At 56.0% G+C, this 19,035-nt stretch overlaps 3 protein-coding genes across 9 annotated transcripts in view; 2 read left to right on the top strand and 1 right to left on the bottom strand.

The window, feature by feature from the left end:
- The first annotated feature begins 500 nt into the window (after positions 1 to 500).
- Positions 501 to 7,716, top strand: MFGE8 (milk fat globule EGF and factor V/VIII domain containing). 4 transcript variants are annotated; one of them, XM_015873087.3, is made up of 10 exons: positions 501 to 650; positions 2,552 to 2,677; positions 2,851 to 2,976; positions 3,105 to 3,218; positions 3,426 to 3,607; positions 3,684 to 3,839; positions 4,350 to 4,494; positions 5,154 to 5,338; positions 6,227 to 6,382; positions 6,487 to 7,716. In XM_015873087.3, the coding sequence occupies exons 1-10, from the start codon at positions 578 to 580 to the stop codon at positions 6,628 to 6,630; spliced, it is 1,407 nt and encodes a 468-aa protein (XP_015728573.2). In that variant the 5' UTR covers positions 501 to 577; the 3' UTR covers positions 6,631 to 7,716. The 4 variants fall into 4 exon arrangements, with proteins under 4 accessions (XP_015728573.2, XP_015728572.2, XP_015728571.2 ...); XM_015873086.3 differs by having other exon boundaries at positions 5,136 to 5,338; XM_015873085.3 differs by having other exon boundaries at positions 3,366 to 3,607.
- A 2,534-nt stretch (positions 7,717 to 10,250) lies between these two features.
- On the top strand, positions 10,251 to 14,089 carry HAPLN3 (hyaluronan and proteoglycan link protein 3). The gene is made up of 5 exons (XM_015873088.3): positions 10,251 to 10,299; positions 11,413 to 11,564; positions 11,792 to 12,163; positions 12,845 to 13,147; positions 13,282 to 14,089. The coding sequence occupies exons 2-5, from the start codon at positions 11,441 to 11,443 to the stop codon at positions 13,560 to 13,562; spliced, it is 1,080 nt and encodes a 359-aa protein (XP_015728574.2). The 5' UTR covers positions 10,251 to 10,299; positions 11,413 to 11,440; the 3' UTR covers positions 13,563 to 14,089.
- Positions 14,090 to 15,009: 920 nt separating this feature from the next.
- ACAN (aggrecan) overlaps positions 15,010 to 19,035 on the bottom strand; it is a 41,794-nt gene continuing 37,768 nt past the window's right edge. For all 4 annotated transcript variants that reach the window (XM_015873080.3, XM_032446794.2, XM_085514949.1 and 1 more), the window contains 5 exons: positions 17,359 to 17,517; positions 17,057 to 17,139; positions 16,590 to 16,734; positions 16,076 to 16,258; positions 15,010 to 15,277 (listed from right to left, as the gene is read on the bottom strand). In XM_015873080.3, coding sequence (XP_015728566.2) covers positions 15,195 to 15,277; positions 16,076 to 16,258; positions 16,590 to 16,734; positions 17,057 to 17,139; positions 17,359 to 17,517 — 653 coding nt within the window. In that variant the 3' untranslated portion in view covers positions 15,010 to 15,194. The remainder of the gene's footprint in view (positions 15,278 to 16,075; positions 16,259 to 16,589; positions 16,735 to 17,056; positions 17,140 to 17,358; positions 17,518 to 19,035) is intronic.

Raw genomic sequence — 19,035 nt, 5'->3', positions numbered from 1 at the left:
TGGAGGGAGAGGAGCAGATTTCCAGCTCAGAAGCAAATCATCCTGAATTCATTTACCGTGTGGTTTCCTGTACCCTCCTCAGAAGCGGTTGCTGCTGAATATGAATTCAACCTGAGTGTGCTTAGCCCCACTGTGCCTGCTTTGTGGGGCCGAGCTCCTCGCTTGGCACCAACCCCGGAAAACACAGCGGGGCTTTTCCAGCACGGGGTCTGAGCGGACACCACTCAAAGAGCAGCTTGTTCACACCGTTGTTCACACCCTTCTCCTCAGCGTGCCGTGCACACCCGCACTGCTGCTGTGTGGGTGCAGCCCAACACCTCGTTTCCAGGCTGATAACTCAGCACCTTGCCCTACCATGCCCATTTTGCCACCCCATGGCCGCGACCCCCGGGGCAGCCGGTGCTGGGATCCGAGGGGCCGGGTCGGGACCGCCCCGGGGGCGGGCAGCGGAGCACGTGGGGCCGGGCCGGGCCGAGCCGGGCTGGGCTGAGTCACTCCCCGCCCCGAGCCCCGCGGCGGAGTGGAGCTGCACGGCTCGGCTCGGCTCGGCTCGGCTCGGCTCGGCTCGGCTCTCAGCATGAAGACAGTGAAGCAGTGGCAAGCGCTGCTCCTTCTGGCGCTGGGGCTCGCGCTGCTCGTGGTGGTGGCCGGTGAGTTGGATGCTGCGCTCCCGGGACGGTGCGCAGCCCCAGGAGCGCAGGGGATGGGTAGGACGGAGCTTGGAAGCCGAACCTCTCTGTCCCGTGCTTGCAGGCGGGGATAAGGGTGCCAGCGATGTAAACAGCTCCTGGGAGCGGTTAACGCGGTACCTCCCTTGCGTCCCGATGGGGTTCGTGACCCCAGAGGGTTGGGTGAACGGGGAAATGGGTGCAGAGCTACGTGCGGGCTGTGGGATGGGCAGAGTGGTGCTGTTGGAGGCTCTGCTGGGGCCGTTCTGGGTACCCGTGCAGGCAGCTCTGACCTTGCCTCCCCCAGCCCCGCTGGGTTTCGGAGGATGTTGTTTTTGTCTTCCCTCCAGCCCATGGGTTCATGTAAGCAAACAATTCCCAAAGCGGTGGCTGCTCTGTCGCTTCTGCTGTCGGCTGGCCAGTCTGCGGCAGCGCTGTCTTTGACCAGAGAAATCCACGTGGGAAGGATGGAGGTGCTGAACCACACCGATAGGGCCAAGAAATAGGAGCATCTCCATCTCCAAAAGGAAACCGTGTTTGCTGTGCTGCTGGGCAGGGGGCTGGCGAGGAGACGCAAGAACGTATGGGATAAATCTGGGAGGGGATAAGAGTCTGCTTACTTGCAAAAAGCAAAGCATAAATCTACCAGTGGGACCCCTCCCGTCCCAACCCTGGGAAGAAATGTGGGGAATTTTACACCGCTTCTCCTTTGCTTTGCTTTGTCCCACCCCAGGAGCTCTGGGCTGCCGAGGAGCACACAGCACAGGGAGCTGCAGGGCGCTGGCAGTGCTGTCCGTGGGACCCTCAGCACGGGGATGCACCCCAGCCCTGCGTGGGGCAAAGGTGTCCCAGTGTATCAGCCTGAGCCCTCTCCTCCCGCGCCGTAGCTCATGGCAGCGCATTGATGGAGCATGAGGTCATGCGGAACGCGCTGGGCAGCGCAGGCAGCGATTTGAACCACTGCCCAAATTTTTCTGCCTCCCGAGGCCGGGCTGAGGGATACACTGCACCTTTTGGAAATCAGCCTCTAACTTGGGGTCCTGCTTGGCCTGCCTGCCCCCAATGCGCACCCTGCAGTTGTGGAGCAGTTGGGAAGAGTGGGATTACTTTGGAGGAGCCCTGCTATTAAAAGACTGATGATAGGAGCTCGCTAAGTGATAGCTTAGGCTAATGAGAGCTATGCTGGCTGCTGCTTGTAGGGTTTGCAGGTAGTGGGGGTGCTCCCTGGGTCTCCACCTGAGTTCAAGCCTTGCTCTGAGCTCAGCAAAGAGCTGGCACCAAGCAAGGCACTTGCTGCCATGCAGTTAGTACAACTTTCAGCCACGTTGGTGGAAATCTGCTCAGTGTTTATGGAGAGTGCTACCATTCTACAGCTGTTAGGGCAAAATACATCGGAGGTGGGGGGAGTTCCCTGATGCCATGCAGCATCATGCAGAGTAGGACAATTCTTCCCCCTGTGCCTCCAGCATCTAAGTTGAGGCATGTGGGCTCCCCCTACAAGGACTGTTTTGTCTTGCAAATGCTTACTTTTGTTAGGAAAACCCAGCAATGTGAGCTGCCTGAATCCCTGCAATAATCCTGTCCCGCTCATGGCATGGTGCCCCAGCCTGGCTAGCACTGCTCCCTGGTGCAGCAGCGTTCCCTGGTCTCTGATTTTACATTCAGACTCTGTCTAACACATTTTTCTGTGCCCAAGGAGCCCTGGGTGCCTGTCCTGGCTACCTCTGTTGGTCACTGCCCGTCCTGAGACACCCAGCACGTGGGTCCCACCAGGCTGAGCTTCTCCCCCCAGCCTGGATTGGGGCCATCTCCACGTGGAGCTGGGGCAGTGGCGGCTGCCCAGCATTGGGATGGCTCACAGTGACACGTGGCTTTGCTGGCAGGTGACTTCTGCAGTGAGAACTACTGTCAGAATGGGGGTACCTGCCTGACTGGCATCAATGAAACCCCCTTCTTCTGCATCTGCCCTGAAGGCTTTGTTGGGATCGATTGCAATGAAACAGAAAAAGGTGAGGCTTGGTAAGGGACTTGTGTCCCCACTGCGGGTGATTGGCACATAGCAAGGATGTGCTGACTGCTTCACCAGAAATGAACTGTACTGTATCTTCAAAACACACTGGGTGCTCTTATTTCCCACTTGTGCCCAGCTGAGAGCCCGTTTTCCTCCATTCTCTTTCCCCAGGCCCTTGCCACCCCAATCCTTGCCACAACAATGGTGAGTGCCAGTTGGTCCCAAATCGAGGGGACGTCTTCACCGACTACATCTGCAAGTGCCCTGCGGGGTATGATGGGGTGCATTGCCAGATCAGTGAGTACAGCAGGGAACTAAGGGGATATACCAAGGTGACATGTCGGGGACCACAGGGCTCTGTGCTCTGGGGGATGCCCTGGCTCTGGGATCACCTCCTGAGCCCCCCCATCTCCTCTGCTTCCTAGACAAGAATGGGTGCTCCTCAGAACCTTGCAAAAATGGGGGCACCTGTGTGAACTTGAATGGTGACTACGCCTGCAAGTGTCCTTCTCCCTTCTTTGGGAAGACTTGCCATGACCGTAAGTCCCCAGTGCTGATTCTGCAGAGATCCCTTTCCATCCCTGCCCTATAGAAGACATATAATCAGCAGTGCAGTGCGTGTGTGCTGTACTGTACTTGGTCCTGATGGATGTGGAGGTGCCACCTCCTGTCCATTACTCTGACAGAGACAGATGAACTCCCGGCATTGCTCCCTCATCACCTCCTCCCTTTGCTGCCATCTTCAGGCTGTGCCATTCCCCTGGGCATGGAAGGAGGGGCCATCTCTGATGCACAGCTCTCAGCCTCCTCCGTCTACTATGGTTTCCTTGGCCTCCAGCGCTGGGGGCCTGAGCTTGCTCGCCTCAACAACCATGGCATTGTCAATGCATGGACCTCCAGCAACTATGACAAGAGCCCATGGATCCAGGTACCAATGGGAGGAGTAAAGTGTAGGTCTGTCTACATCTGGATGCAGACCATGCTCACCTTCTTGTCCTCCCCAGGCCAACCTGCTGAGGAAGATGAGGCTGAGTGGTGTTATCACACAAGGTGCCCGTCGTGTGGGCAAGTCGGAGTACGTGCGTGCCTATAAGGTGGCCTACAGCCTGGATGGGCGTGAGTTCACCTTCTGCAAGGATGAGAAGCTCAACACAGACAAGGTGGGCTCGGATATGGGGCTGGCTGCTGAGCTTGGGTCAGGACCACGCAGAAAGCCATCCCAGCAGCATTTGCTTGACCAGAATCACAGAATCATAAGAATGGCTTAGGTTGGAAGGGACCTTAAAGGCCATTCTGTTCTGACCCTCTGCTGTGGTTTGGTTATCCCCCCACCAGCTCAGGCTGCCCAGGGCCCCACCAAACCTGGCCTTGGGCACCTCCAGGGATGGGGCACCCACAACTCATAGCACAGCCAAAGGAGCAGCACTGATTTATTGGGGTCATTTGGATAATGACTTTGTAGCTGACACATGGTGGGATGTGGGCATGGTCTCTTTTCAAGCAGGTGTCCCATTTTGGGGACTGCAGCCATTACTTCTGTATTAAAAGAGTTAGGGATTCTGCCAGCCTGTACAGTCCTTAAGTAGCTCAGCTTCCCTGCTCTGCACCAAACTGTGCAGTGAGCAGGGGGCTGCAGGATGCTTTGGGTTCAACCTTGCTTTGTGTGTCAGGTTTTCCAGGGGAACGTGGACTACGGCACCATGCAGACCAACATGTTTGACTCTCCCATCACAGCGCAGTACATCCGCATCTACCCTGTGTTTTGCCGTCGTGCCTGCACACTGCGCTTCGAGCTCATCGGCTGCGAGATGAATGGTAAATGCTCCCCTGGGCCAGCGCTGCTCCCTGTTCAGTCAGCGGGTGTTCATTCTTCTCATGGTGCTGGGAGCTTTTGGGGCACACTTTTGGGGCTGTTAATCCCACAGCTCACAGCATTCACACTGCTTACACCTTCCCAAGCTGCCTCACTTCGGTCTGTGGTTTCTCATTGTTCCCTATCCGAGCCCTGACCCAGCTCATTTTCCTGCTGGAGAGCTTAACGAGCAGCAGAAGATCAAAGTCCCATGGGAAACGTGACTGATGATTAGCCAGAGCCCTCAGCTTGCCCCTCACCTCCCCACATTCCTGCCCAGCACACGTCCCAGGCAGTGCCTGGCGCTGGGCTCTGGGCCACATCCTGCTGCTGCCAAGGACCGAGGTGTGTCCTTGTGCCGGGCTGTGCTGCGGGGCTGCAGCAGGAGGCACTGTGCTGCAGGGAATAGCTCTGCTCTGAAAGCAGAGCTGCACCCAGGAGAGTTGGTGAGCTGCATCCCTGCACTTCTGTGGTGCTTTCCTGTGCTCCCAGGTCCTGCTATGACCACGAGGATCTGCCACTGGGTGTGTGGGCTTCTGCTGGCTGCGGTCGGGTGATGGTGCTTTGGACTCTTTCACTGTCTGTATAAACCATTGTGTTACAGTGTATTTCAACACGGCAGGTTGCTCGGAGCCTCTGGGTATGAAATCTCGCCAGATCTCTGACCAGCAGATCACAGCCTCCAGCGTCTTCAAGACATGGGGCATCGATGCCTTTACCTGGCATCCCCATTACGCCCGCCTGGACAAGATGGGCAAGACGAATGCCTGGACAGCACTGAATAACGACCAGTCCGAGTGGCTGCAGGTGGGTAAGGGCTGGGAGGGCTCATATCACACCTCTCTGCACCCCAGCCCAGCTCCTCCCCTCTGTTTTGCAGCAAGGATCAGGTTTGTGCTTCTATTCCCAGTTTGGAATGAGAACAAATAGTTCTGAAATTTCCTTCTCGGTTTCCTTTGCTCCGCTGTTTTGATGCTTTTCACATGATTTCATGACATAATGGGACAAAGCTGGTTAGATATTTGTCCTGCTTTCCATTTTATTTGGGGAATGATTAAAAGCAGCTGCTCCTCAGCCCTGAGTGAACCAGCTTATCAGGACATCTCCCCATGGGGTTACAGTGACACGCTGCACTGGGCTCTGACAATGAAGGCTGTGTGCTTGTGGACGTGTAGGTAGATTCACATGTACACCCATGTATATATAAATATATACGTATATATAAGTATATACATATGTGTGTGGCTAGTATGACTCTCAATGAGCACAAAAAAGGAACAAAATGAAGGAGACCTTCAGCTCTTTAGCTGCGTTATCCCGCAGTGTGGCAGGGCAGCAAGCAAAGCAAACAGAACAGAACCCATCTCCCTTGCAGCCCAAATGTCAGCCTGCATTCAGCTGCGTGTTTTCTCATCCAGAATCACTTTCCATTGGAAATGCATTTCCTCTGGGAGTCCTTTTAAATTATTACTTTTTTTTCAATTGGGATTTTTGCCATCATTCCCTCATTGACCTCTCCAACACGACGTGCCAAAGCAGCCGCAGTGATGTGTGGGGAACAGTTCCCTGCCCTGAGGGTGCTCAGGGATCAAATATTTCCCCACAGTGTTTTTTCAGTCCTGCTGGGATTAGTGCCCTGCTGGGGCAGGGGTTTGTTGAGCAGCACGCAGGAACTCAGCCCCAGCTCTATTCCAGATCGACCTTCGGGACAAGAAGAAGGTGACGGGCATCGTTACGCAGGGAGCTCGTGACTTTGGCCACATCCAGTATGTGGCAGCCTACAAAGTGGCATACAGTGACAATGGCACCTCCTGGACTGTGTACAAGGACAGCCAGACCAACAGCACCAAGGTATGGGGCCAGTGAGCCGCGGGGGCTTGGGGACACCCGGCTTGAGAGCCATGTGTAAGTGCTGTCGGGGTCCCTGTGATGCTGATTGCTTCTCTTCCCCCCAGATCTTCCACGGCAACAGTGACAACTACTCGCACAAGAAGAACGTTTTCGATGTGCCCTTCCATGCCCGCTTTGTGCGCATCCTGCCCGTGGCCTGGCACAACCGCATCACGCTGCGTGTCGAGCTGCTGGGCTGCGACGATTAGGGGTGGGGGGCGGCACGAGGAGGAGGGACAGCCCCGTCCCCATCACCCGGCCCACACCCTGCCCACCCCACACACCTCCCGCTCACACCTCCCTCTCCTTCTCCCTGAATTTTGGAGGGAGGCTCCGGGCGCTGCCTCGCCCCAGGGGGTCCCCTGCCCTGTGCTGGGGCTGCAGCACTGCACTTTATGGGGCTGCTCTGGGTAGGATGCGGGGACGGCTCCCGCCCTTCTGCCCTACAAGCTGTGAGTGAGACCCCCTCCTCTGCAAATGGATCTTGGCCGTGAGACCCTATCCTGCACGCAGGGCTTGGCTGCAGCCTCCCCTAAGCCTGGAGATTACTTCTCTTCTTTTTCTCTCTGCTTCCAGCAGTCAACAGCAGTGCCCTGTGTGCACCGCACCAAAGCTCGGGGCTCAGCCATTGTGGGGGACCAAACCTAACCTCTGCCATCCCTTCTCCCTGCATGGCCACGTGAAGGAGCTGCAAGCCTCAACCCTATCCCTTCTGCCAGGCCCTGAGGCTGTCTGCGGGCTGTGTCAGTGCTGCATAGTGTGAGGGGAGTGCTGAGAGGGGGAGAGGCTGCTCCTATCAGCAGTTCTGTCTGCTGCATTGATCTTGTGGCTGCTGAGAGCCCTCCCCAGCCCCCAAGAGATACATACTGTGGGTCTGTGGGGTCGAGTGGTGAGGGACACCCACCCTGGGCACCCTGCAGCCCAAGCCAGAGGGGTCTCCAAAATGTTTTCTTTTCCCTTTTGATCACAGTCCCAGGGTGCCAGCACTAGTGTCATGGAGCAGCTGGAAGAGGTGGTGGGACAGCCCCCAGAACAGACCCCTGATCCTTTTTGTAACCTGATTTTTCCCTTTTTGGGGTGGCGATGCTGGAGCTGTTGGGATGGGCAGCGGGAAAGCATTGTGCCAGCACCAGTGAGTGGGATGGCAGGTAGGAAAGTGTTGGTGGTACACTCCCCCCCATGGACTGGTATGGGATGTGACCACAGGGCTGGGCTGGCTTTGGGAAGGACCAAGGGGACCCAGGTGGCACTGCCTTGCTCCAGGGTGTTGTTGACAGTATTAAAACTGAAACTTCAGGTTGTTGGCTCATTGCTCTGTGTTTGTCGTCTCTCAGAGGCATCTCTCCTGCCCTCACACCCTCCCGGTCCCCTTCCTTTCTCAAAAAGCAGTACCAAGGCAATGTGCATCCTCCCCCCAGCCTCCACCCCATCCCAGCTGCTGGAACCCGTGCCTGCAGCTGGCTGAGCACAGCGTGATGGGACGTGGGGATGGGAAATTGCTATCAGCACCCCACACCCTGCGCATCCTCCTTTGGCTTTGATCCTGGAGCAGATCCCCAGCTTGGAGCAAAACCGCTCTCAGAGCCGCAGCTTTGAGGAAGCTGTGGCCAAACCTCCTGGGCATGGTGCAGGATGGGGGCTGCTGGTTGGGACCCCATGCCTGGGAGAGAAGGGGCACTGGGGTGTGGTGGAGGAGCTCTGCCACTGAGCAGGGACCCTGAAGCTGACACAAATGGGCCAGGGCCACCTGCATCCCCCCATCACCTCGTGAATTCACCACAGCTATGGCTGCTTGGTGACAAACAGCACCCAGAGCCAGAGCAGGGGAGACAACGCTCCCACCCAGACGTGCCCCCCTTATCGCCGGGAAGCGGCAGCAGAGATAAGAGCAGCCTGCTCTGAGTCTGGCGAGACAGCCCCGAGCCGGGGAGGGCTCTGCAGGGAGGGCAAAAGGAGCCGAAGCCACATATCACAGCAGCTGTCACCACCGCTCCACTGAGGGATGCTGAGCCCTTCCCTGCCTCACGGCATTTCCTTCCTCCTGCCCAGCACCAGGGCTGCCCTTGAGGGCAGTGAGAGCTCCCTCACCCCACGCAGATCCCTATCCCTGCCCCTTGGATGTTGTTCCTGGCGGCAGGAAGGCTGGCACGCTGCGGCACCCCACTGCCCGCCTGCAGGAAGCAGCTGCAGGACAGCATCCTCTCACCAGCACCGGGAAACCCAGCGCTGCTCACAGCCCCTTCCATTTTGCAGCAGATCTGGGTTTCTCTCCCCACTTGCAGCCTCAAGAGCAGGTTCCTGCTGGAGCCTCCATGTCCTGTACAAGCAGCATTTTGCCAAGGAATCCCCCACCACAACCAGGTTGAAGCTGCCACTCACCAGCTTTGAGGTTGAGCAGCCGGGCTGACACCTTGATGGCTCTATTTGACCCATCCCTAAGCATGTACCCACCCCACGCACTGCTGGGTTGGAGCTGTTTGCTCCACAAACCCACCCAGGGCTCTCCATGGGGAGCTCAGCCCCAAGCCCAGCTCTGGGAGCATCCTCCAAGCACTGAGGATGGAGGTCACAAAACACCCTTTGTCCCTTCTCCCAGGGCCGGCTCTTTGCGGGGTGCTCTGGCACAGTGCAGCTTTTTCCTCCTCCAACAAACAATGGGGTGGCAGTGCCAAGGAGCAGTGTGCCCCAGCGGGAGGGGACCGTGGTGTGGCTGCAATACAGGGACACGGTGCTGGGAGAGGTAATCACCCCATTGTGGGCCACGGAGCAGCGCGGCGTCGTGCCGGCCGTCACGCACTGGGGATGCTCCTCTGTGGGGACCCCATGGCAGTGCCACACAGCTCAGTGCCAGAGAACAGTAGAACCATTAAGGCTGGAAAACACCTCTAAGATCATCCGGTCCTGTTCTCTACCTGCAGCCAGCAGTGCCCACTAACCGTGTCTCTCAGCACCCGAATCTCAGCTGTGTGCACAGCACCCACATCTCTGTATCTCTGCCCCTCAATTAGGATGGCAGAGCAGAGCCGTGAGACCCTCTGTGTCCCAATAGTCCCAGCCATGCTTCCCACAGGGACAGAACCACACGGGACAGGGCTGATACCACCATGTCCCAGCCCCTATCAGTGTGCTCCAGTGCCGGACGGACTCAGTGCCTGCAGGATGGGGTCGGCGGATGCTTTATTTTCACACGCGGTGTTTTCTTTCCGGTTTGACGCCGTCCTGCACGGAGGAGCAGGGTGCAGGGAGCAGGGCCCGGCTCCTCATTTAATCACCATAAAACAACAAAGCAGAGCAGGGTCAGGGCACACGTTTGGCCCTGAGGCCTGGCAGTGCCCAGCCTGGGGCTGGCTCCCGAGTTACATGGGTGATGCCTGGCAGAGGGGTGCAGCCGGGCAGCCTAGAGATTGTGGCACAGACCCCATGAACCCAGCATCCTGGAGCTGCTTGTGCTCATGGCAATCCTGCAATGTGTTTGCATGGCACTGCCACTGCCATAAGTTGGTTCCCGTGGTGGAACACAAGGTGTTCTGTGGCAGTGCGTGGGGCTGCAGGACATCACAGGGCTCACCCCCTGCTTTCAGCAGCCCCAATGGAGCACACCTTTCCCCTCATCTTCTCCCCAGCACTGGGCAATGCTGGTGAGCCACACGTCATGCAGAGGTATGCAGTGAAGGGCACACAGCACTGGCCGTGTATGACATGCGGGCAGGGGGCTCGGGGCACCCACCCCTTCTCCATCCTGAGAGCAGGGGGCTGGGAATAGCGTGTGTTTCCCTTTAAGAGGCAGGCCCTGGAGCTGCTTCCTCTCAACTCTGCAAGAGCCCTAAACACACTGCATCTGCCTGCAGCCTGCCCGCTGCCTGCTGCTGCTGCCCGCCGTGAGTGGGGCAGGGGATGGGGCTGGGGACGGGGACGGGTGGCACATGGGGTGAGGCACTGTGTGGGGTGAGGAGGGACGGCAGGGGCAGCATCACCGCATGGATGCTGGGCATCGCCGCTGGGCATCGCCGTGCTGCACACCACGAGCACTGCGAGCACCGTGACCACCACGCTGCCCAGCGGAGCGGTGGAGGATGCTGGCACGCTGGCACATCACCGTGCCGTGAGGTTGGGGATGCAGCGGGGTGAGGCTCAATATCCCCAGCCCAGCTGCGGGTGCCTCGTGCCCATCCCATCGCCCTGTGCCCCAGCACGTGGCATTGTGTGTGCATGTAACACAGAGAGGTGACACCGGGTGACGGGGGACCATCCCATCCCATGCTGGGAGCATCCAGCTGCACTCCCTTGCCCTGGTGGCATGGCTGGAGGTTACCTCTGTTCCCAGCACTGTCCCCGCTGGGGACTCCAGCGCCTTCTTGCAGCACTCCTAAACCTCATCTCAACGTGGGGTGCGGATGTCAAACCCCTCCTTGCAGGGGCTGCGAGAGGCTCCGTGGGTGCCGGGCCCCCTCTGCCGGCTCTGGGGGAAGCCTGCAAGCCCCGCTGCCCGCCCTGAGTGCCACCCTTGGGTGCCAGCAGGAGAAGGGCTGCAGGGACGTGGGGCACCGGGATTCTCCTATGGGATGTGGTTGGTGTGTTGCATGGGGATACCCCTCTGTTTGTATCCTTGCGTGCCAGGAAACATCATCCATTTTGGGGTCACCCTACAGCATGAATAATGGATGGTGTGGGGCTGTCTTGAAGCAATTGTGGGTGGCTAACCAGCTGCTAAGGGAACACTGGCACAGCTTCTAGACTTCGGTAGGATGAGGGGTAATGGCCTCAAGCTGCACTGGGGGAGTTTCAGGTCAGATATTAGGAAAATATATTATCTGAAAGAGTGGTGCTGCAGTGGCACAGCTGCACAGGGAGGTGGTGAAGTCACCATCCCTGGAGGTGCTCCAGAACCATGGGGATGTGGCACTGAGGGACTTGGTGGGGGTGGGTTGATGGTCATATTAGGTGAACTTAGTGGTCTTATCCAACCTTAATGATCCTATGATTCTATGAAGGCCCAGGGTCCGGCCTCATTCCCCAGCCATGCTGCTGCTCTCACTGCTCCTCAAGGGTGCCCTTCTGCGGCTGGTCAACTCCTACCACCCCTTCTACAATGGCTTCTATTACAACCATGTCATGAACGACGATGACAATGGGCACGAGAAAGGTACCATGGGCTGAGGGGACTGGAGAGTCATGGCAAGAGTCTGAAATGCTCCCTCCACCTCTAGGAAGGGGTTGGGACCTACGTGTTGGGAGCATGTGGGCCTGGAGGAACACATGGAGTGCTCAGGGGATGCTCAGGCAGCTGAGGAGGTGGCTGGAGGGAGGGAGTGGAGCAGCTGCAGGGAGAGGTGAGGATCATCCCCTCACATCTTCCCTCCTTGTCCCCAGTGTTTGATTTCAATGGGGTCAGGCTGGTGGTGGAGACCTCCAAAGATCCCATCTATAGCTTCAGTACTGCTAATGTCACCTTGCCGTGCCATTACCACCACGAGCCTGAATCTGAGGCTAAGCACAAGATCCGCATCAAGTGGTCCAAACTGCGAGATGACTACACCAAGGAGCAGGATGTGCTGGTGGCCATTGGCAAGACCTACATGGCCTTCGGGGACTTCCAAGGCCGTGCTCACCTCCACCGGACTGGACAGCGCGAAGCCACTCTGCTCATCAGCGATGTGCGCCTGCAGGATGATGGCAAATACCGCTGCGAGGTCATCGATGGGCTGGAGGATGCGAGTGATGTGGTGGAGCTGCGGCTGCGAGGTGGGGCTGGCAAGCATGGCCCTTGGATGGCAGCAGGGCGGGTGGGTTGGGAGAGGCTATGGGCAGAAAGAGGTTGGGATACTTGGAGTGATGCCTTGGGGCTCAGTGGGGAGCTGTAGGCTTGTGTGTTCTCATGGGCCAGCCATCCCCTTTACAAGGGTCTGTCCATCACCCTGTTGGCATCCGTGGTGGTATTCATCACAGAAAGGCTTGGGTTGGAAGGCACATCTAAGATCACTCAGTTCCAATCCCCTGCTGCGGGTTGGTTATCCCCACAAACCCAGGCTGCCCAGGGCTCCGTCCAACCTGGCCTCGAGCACATGCAAGGATGGGCAGCCTGTGCCTGTGCCCCACTCTATGTCCCTGTTCCTGCAGTCTGTGGTGATATTCCACCCCCCTGAGACATGGGATGCATGCTTGGACCGTGCTCCATATGTCCCTGTTATCCTAGCCTGAGCACCCCATCCCCATGCACTCCAGTACTGTCGCCATGCGCGGTTGCACGTCCCCTGCACTGAGCCCCTATGTCCCTGTGCCACCAGATGTCGCTGGCATCTTGTTGCTGGTGGCTGCATGCCCAGAGTATCTCTGTGCTGCTGATGGCCCTGCACCCTGGGGTGATTGAGTTTGACTTTGGGGTGGGTGGGTGTGCTGCCCTCTGAGTGCCCCGTGTGCCCCCAGGCATCGTGTTCCCCTACCAACCACCCCGCGGGCAATACAGCCTCAACTTCCACGAAGCCGAGAGAGTGTGCCAGGAGCAGGGTGCCCTCATCGCCACCTTCCACCAGCTCTTCCAAGCCTGGAGTGAGGGACTGGACTGGTGCAACGCTGGCTGGCTGGCTGATGGCACCGTGCATTACCCCATCCGCCTGCCCCGCAAACCCTGTGGTGGGGTGCACCTCGCCCCGGGCATTCGCAGCTACGGCCCCCGCCACCGGCACCTGCACCGCTTTGATGTCTTCTGCTTCTCCTCCATACTCCGAGGTGGGTACCCAAGGGGTTGTGCCACGTGGTGGCATCCCATGTCCTTGTCATCCCTAAGGATATGGCTCTTGGCGATGCTGCGGGTGATGCTCAGCCCCATGCACTCCCCTCCTGATCCCGCTCTCCTTCTTAAGGGGAGGTTTTCTACCTGGATCACCCAACCAGAATGAAGCTGGAGGAAGCCAAGCAGGCGTGCCAGGATGCTGGCGCTGAGATTGCCAAAGTGGGACACCTCTACTCTGCATGGAAGTTCCACGGGTTGGATCGCTGTGATGCTGGCTGGCTGGCGGATGGCAGTGTCCGCTACCCCATCGCCAAGCCCCGTGCCAACTGCGGCCCTGCGGAGCCCGGCGTGCGCAGCTTTGGCTTCCCCAGAAAGGGCAGGTTTGGGGTCTTCTGCTACAAGGATAGATAAGGAATGCAGAGGGTTCCTACCCGGCCTGAGGATGTTCCCATCCCAACGGTGCCTGGCCTTGGGTGTACCCAGGGCTGTTTTGGGAGTGACTGGGTAGGGGGAAGCTTCTTTGGTTTGAATTTTTCTTCCTTTATGTTTTACACTTTCTGAATGTAGCAGGATGCTGGGCTGGAGCATCCTGCTCTACAGCAGGGGACTGGCTCCATATGGGCTACATGCAAGGACGACGGCCCCTCTCCCTCCACTCTGGTCCCCTGACCCTGACTGCATGGGACCAGGGCATGGAGTAGGCATCTCCCTTACACCCCAACCCCGCTGCATCCCATCCCTGCTGCAGTCTCGTCCCATCCCACTGAAGGATGCTGCTGTGCCTGTCCCCGTGGTGGTGCTCGTGCCTTATATTCATGCACCCCGCGTCCGGACCCCATTTGAACTCTGGTGCCTTCTTCTTTCAAGTGTTTTGTTATGAAAAAGATGATGTATTTTCCTGGACCTCTTCTAAATAAATCAGTGGAGAAAGCCATGGAGCCATGTAGCAGTGTCCCCACTTCTGTCTCAGTGTGAAAAATGGAGAGAAGTTGGGGCCCCCCAGCAAGACACCCAGGGATGTGCACGGAGCAGCGAGGAATGTGCCACCTCATAATGAGAGCAAATTAAACCCTGACCTAGAAGGCAGAGGGTGAAGCATCTGCTGGTAGCGGGTTTTCCTGCTGTTGAGTTTTAGCTGGAGTGTGTTCCTGGGGTTAACCCCTCCTGGGCACCTCCCACTTCATCCCGTTCCCATCTGCATTCAGTACCAGGGTTCCCCCAGCCCTTCTGCCCACACAACCCCTTTGGGATCCATTCCTTCCCGCTGCCCCGATTCCCCTCCCCCCCAAAAAAGAACCACAATGACCCCTTCCAATTTCGCTCTCTTTATTATTTATCACTCTTTCAAAATAGGATATGTTCAAAAAATATAAATAGGTGCAGGGAACGCTGGTGCCCCGCACGGTCCCCTGGAAAGAGCACGTCGTCCCGGGATGGGCGCAGAGCTGTGGGGCGGTGGTGGGGGGCTCTCAGCCTCCCCCCAGTTCCCCCCACCGCAGCCCCCTGGCCCTCCGGTACATTCATTGCCCCTCTCCCCACCCTCCCCGACACGCCGCAGCAGTAGGATTCTGGAAAAAAATAAAATAAAATAAAATTAACCCCAAAAGGTGCTGGCTCACCCTGGAGATTAAATAACAGAAACAATTACATTTGTTCATGGATAAAATCAGGAAAAAAAAATCATCATCATCATCATCTTTATTATTTAACTTAACCCCCCTGCCCTCTGCTATCCCACCCCCCTCCCTGTCCCCGAAGGCACGACGATAATTGGAACCGGACCATTAGTAAGAATGCTGACTCCTAATTTGCTTTGCTTTGGTGCTTGGAAAACATCTTTTTTTTGTTGTTTTATATATATATATATATATATATATATACACACACAAAGGTGGGTTTGTCTGTAATATAATTTGTTTGTTTTTTTTTCTTTTTCCCCTATATGACAAAAAAGCAACAACAACAAGAAGAAATGGACTCTGTTAATATAAATGTTCCGTAAAAATCTCTCTTTTTCTCTCTCTGCTCACCCCTCGCCCAGCTCTAATGGGTGGGTCTGTGCATGACACCGGGTCTCGACCGGCTCCGGGGGCTCCTCTTGTATAGCCGGCGCTGGTAGCTGGAGGCTGCGGGGAGACATGGAATGGTTAGTGGGACAAGGAGAAACAGGGGAAGAAGGAAAGCAGGGAAAACACAGCACCAGGAGTGCAGCGTTGTGCTCTCCTCCGTCCCTCCCGCCTGCTCTCTCCAGCTCTGGGACTGGGCTGGAGTGGAGCTGGCCAGGAGCCGGTCGGCATTTGATGGATGTGATTTGGCTGAGCTCGATGTCATTGTTGGGAAGCTCCGAGCAGGGATGGGAGCGGGGTGTAGGCAGCCTGGGAATGGGCTGGGACACCTCGAGGAGGGCCAGGAACCCAGCCCCATCCCTGAGGTCAGCCCTGTCCCCTCGGCACAGCTCCCCACTCCCATCCTCTGCTACTCACCAGCTGCAGGAGCTGCTCCTTTTTTCTTCTATTCTTTAAGCAGCCTTGGCTCTTATTATGCTTTTTGCTCCATCCCACAGCCCTACCTCAGGAAAGCTTCCAGCAGTGCATCTCCCCATGACTCAGCACTGCCCTACACCCAGTGCTACCCAATGCACCTGGAAGTGCTCAAGTCCAGGTTGGATGGGCCCTGAGCAGCCTGATGTGGTGAGGGGCAACCAGCTCACAGCAGGAGGCTGGAGCTGGGTGCTCCTTAAGGTCCCTTCCAACTTAAGCCATTCTGTGATTCTATGATTAATTAGATTCCCATTCCTCCCAGCTGCATGGATCTTGCATATCCACATCCCCAGAGGGTAGCTGTGGGGAAAAAACTGGCCAAGTGCATCCCTCTCCATCATCCCACAGGTGTGGATTATTGGGGTTGGGATGGCTGAGACGTACGGTTTATGCAGGATATCCGCGGTTCCTCCCAGTGCCCGTTGGGCTGGCAGCGGATGGTGGGCACGTGGCGCTGGATGAAGCCGTGGTCACACTGGTACCGCACCAGGGAGTTGATCTCATAACGCTCCTTCTTCCGGCCAAAGGTCCGGGCGTTCTCCACTACAGGTGGGTCCCCACAGGCAACTGCAGGAGATGGGTGAAGACAATAAGAGATGGAGAACCCCTGATAGCTGGGCAGGCAGCTCCCAACCCACCAGCCCCATTGCTGCTTCTCCTGTGCTGCCTCATGGAGCATACTGAGACTCACCCCACTGCATCCCCAACCTCATGGCATGGTGATTTGACAGCACACCAGCATTCTCCATCACTAAGCTGAGTAGCTTTCCTGGCTAAACATGGAGCTGGTACTCCCAAAGAGCTCAATGGCAGAACATGGGCTCACTCCCCTCATGCCCCAACCCCACAGGCACTGATTGAATCACCTCCATCTTTCTGGTACACATCAGGGACTCACCTGTTCCCTTCTTGCACGTGAAAGGCAGGTGATAGTTGCAGGGGACGTCGTTCCATTCGCCTTGCTCATGCCAGATCATCACAACGCAGTCCTCACCCGCGGAGAAGAAGTTGTCAGGTTGGTTGGGCCGCCAGTTCTCAAATTGCTGGGGGGAGAAGAAAACAGCTGAGCCTGAGCCCCCACTGTCCTTCCCTCCTTTGTGCCTCCTCCTGCCTACACCTGCAGAGACCACAGCTACCCGCACTGCTACTCCAGAGATATGCCTATGGTCATAGAGCCATGGAGATCAGCCTCTGGTCAGGTGTGGTTTCACTAGAGCTGGTTAAAACCAGGAGAAACCATTTAGCTGACGGCTGCCTTCACACCTTATCCAAGCACTCACCGTGTCACTCGAGGGCTCTGTCCCCAACACTATTCCTCCCACCAAGAACACCAGGCTGAGGATTGGGTCTGTCCCAGTTACTCACCAGCGAGTGCCCATCAGACCAGCGGAAATCGTTCTCCACAGCTCTGTCACTGAGGCCGATCCACTGATAGTCCTGTGCATGGCCTGGGAAAGCAGAACAAGGAGAGAAGGGTAGGTGCTGACTCACTGTGCTGTGTGCAGGCATCCCTTTGCCAGCTCAGCTCTTCTGAACCTGGAGCCCTGGGGTCATCTGGCACATACTTTTTTACATTATTTTGGATAAAACTCTCCACCATAAACTTGGAGTCCATTGGACAGACCCCTCCCTGTTTTCATGCCCCCCAGGCAGCCCCCATCACTCACTGTTCACAAATTCTTGTTCCTCTGGAGTAATGATGCTGCTCAGGTGGGCTTGATGTTCTCGGCACCTGGACTCTGCGTCCATCCATGTCTCCCTCTCTTCAAAGTGCCTGTAGCAGTGGCCCTGGAACTTGATCCAGCCTTCCTCACAGTCTGCCAGGTCTGAAACACACAAAGGAGGGTTGGCAAGAGGTTGGTGCAATGTCTGACAGCTTTCCAACTCACCTCTTGGCAGCTCGCACACTTGTGGTGCAGGACAACCAATGGTCACCTCCACTAAAAAGCAAAACCTGACAGTGTTGTCTGCATGGCATCAAAGGGAAAATAACCAGAAGGCACCAAGACAAACGCAGAAGAGGGGGAAGCCTATGCTGAAGGTCCCATGTTTGCTATAATGTGACAAATGCTATTGGAAAACTCAAGTGACACAAAGTTATTTCAGAGTAATTCCACCCCCTTTTGTCTTCTTCGACTATTTTTGAGGATCTGACCAAAGCAACAACCTCCTTTTTTTTTTTTTTTCTTTTCTCCTGTGGAGTTTTGTTGCTTTGGAAAGCGCCTTAGAAACCTGAATCTCCATGCCAGAATCGACATCCATACATCAAAAAGGAATTGAGGGATGAGAGCCCAGGATGAGGTGGTCACATTCCTTGCTGTAGTTTCAGGTTCTGGAAGAAAAGCAGCCCTACCAAGATGGGAACAAAGAGATGTGAGCAGGAACCTGCTGCTCTTGGGGTGGAATTCCATCAGTCCTCATGCCTCCCTCCCTTTACAGTAAGGTTTTCTGTGCTCAGCTTCTTTCTTCTGTTGTCGATCCTTGTAGGTCAAAACACTGTTGCCTTCAGTAAATGGTAAATACCATCAAAAACCTCACGTCCTGCTGGGGACACTGTCATTGTGACAGGAAGGACTGACCCCTGCAGTATCCTGGTCACTGATAGATATTAGGGAAAGGAAGACCTGCCTCACAGCAATAATAAAGAATTACATTCACCATTGAATTCGGGTCCTTTCTTTCCTCTTGTATCACACAGAACATTGGATGCAGGCATTATGAACCCATATATCATAGAAAAGAGAGAAAATTAAGTCTTGCTCAGACCAAACAAGGTCATGAGCAGCTGCAGGGTAGGAGTCTTCTGGCAGAACAGAAGGCAGGAAAGATGGGTAAATCACAGGCTGATTAAGTTGCATTAACGAAGAGACATAAAGACAACACCATTTCTGGTCCTGAAATCCTGGTCTACTCTGTATGCTCATATTGAAAGCAGAAGGAGAGATGCAGTGAAAGATGAAGGAAAACCCAATGCACATTAGCGTGACTTGCATCAAGGTGAGTAGGAAGCGCAACTCATTCCTCTTGCTTGAGCAAGGCAGGGGACCTTCCTCTCAGTTCAGCTGACAGAAGTTTGGCCTTTCATCAGTTCTAAGAACAACAAAAAAAAATGTTTTTTTCCCTTCTTGCAGAAACAAAAAGAAGTATTAGTGCAGGTCAGGGTGCGCCTCATTTTGAAGTAAAAATAGGTCACTTTGTGTTTTCTCAGATATACATTCCCTGCTGGCTTTACCACAGGAAGCTGTGTTGAAGAGATGACAGAAATGTCATGCTGTGTCACATCGGTGGAGATTCCTGGAGTGAAGGAGGCTTCTTCACAGAGTGAAACACAATCATTTTTACAT

The sequence above is a fragment of the Coturnix japonica genome, chromosome 14 (genome assembly GCF_054131305.1).
Source record: "Coturnix japonica strain WE chromosome 14, WE-NBRP24, whole genome shotgun sequence".
NCBI classification, from domain to species: domain Eukaryota; kingdom Metazoa; phylum Chordata; class Aves; order Galliformes; family Phasianidae; genus Coturnix; species Coturnix japonica.
This window is presented reverse-complemented; position numbering and strand designations above follow the sequence as displayed.

Coding starts and splice junctions, on each gene's coding strand:
- MFGE8 (XM_015873084.3), top strand. CDS start 578: ATGAAGACAGTGAAGCAGTGGCAAGCGCTGCTCCTTCTGGCGCTGGGG. Junction 2,678..2,850: donor TTGCAATGAAACAGAAAAAG/GTGAGGCTTGGT, acceptor CTCTTTCCCCAG/GCCCTTGCCACCCCAATCCT. Junction 2,977..3,104: donor TGGGGTGCATTGCCAGATCA/GTGAGTACAGCA, acceptor TCTGCTTCCTAG/ACAAGAATGGGTGCTCCTCA.
- HAPLN3 (XM_015873088.3), top strand. CDS start 11,441: ATGCTGCTGCTCTCACTGCTCCTCAAGGGTGCCCTTCTGCGGCTGGTC. Junction 11,565..11,791: donor TGACAATGGGCACGAGAAAG/GTACCATGGGCT, acceptor CCTTGTCCCCAG/TGTTTGATTTCAATGGGGTC. Junction 12,164..12,844: donor GGTGGAGCTGCGGCTGCGAG/GTGGGGCTGGCA, acceptor GTGTGCCCCCAG/GCATCGTGTTCCCCTACCAA.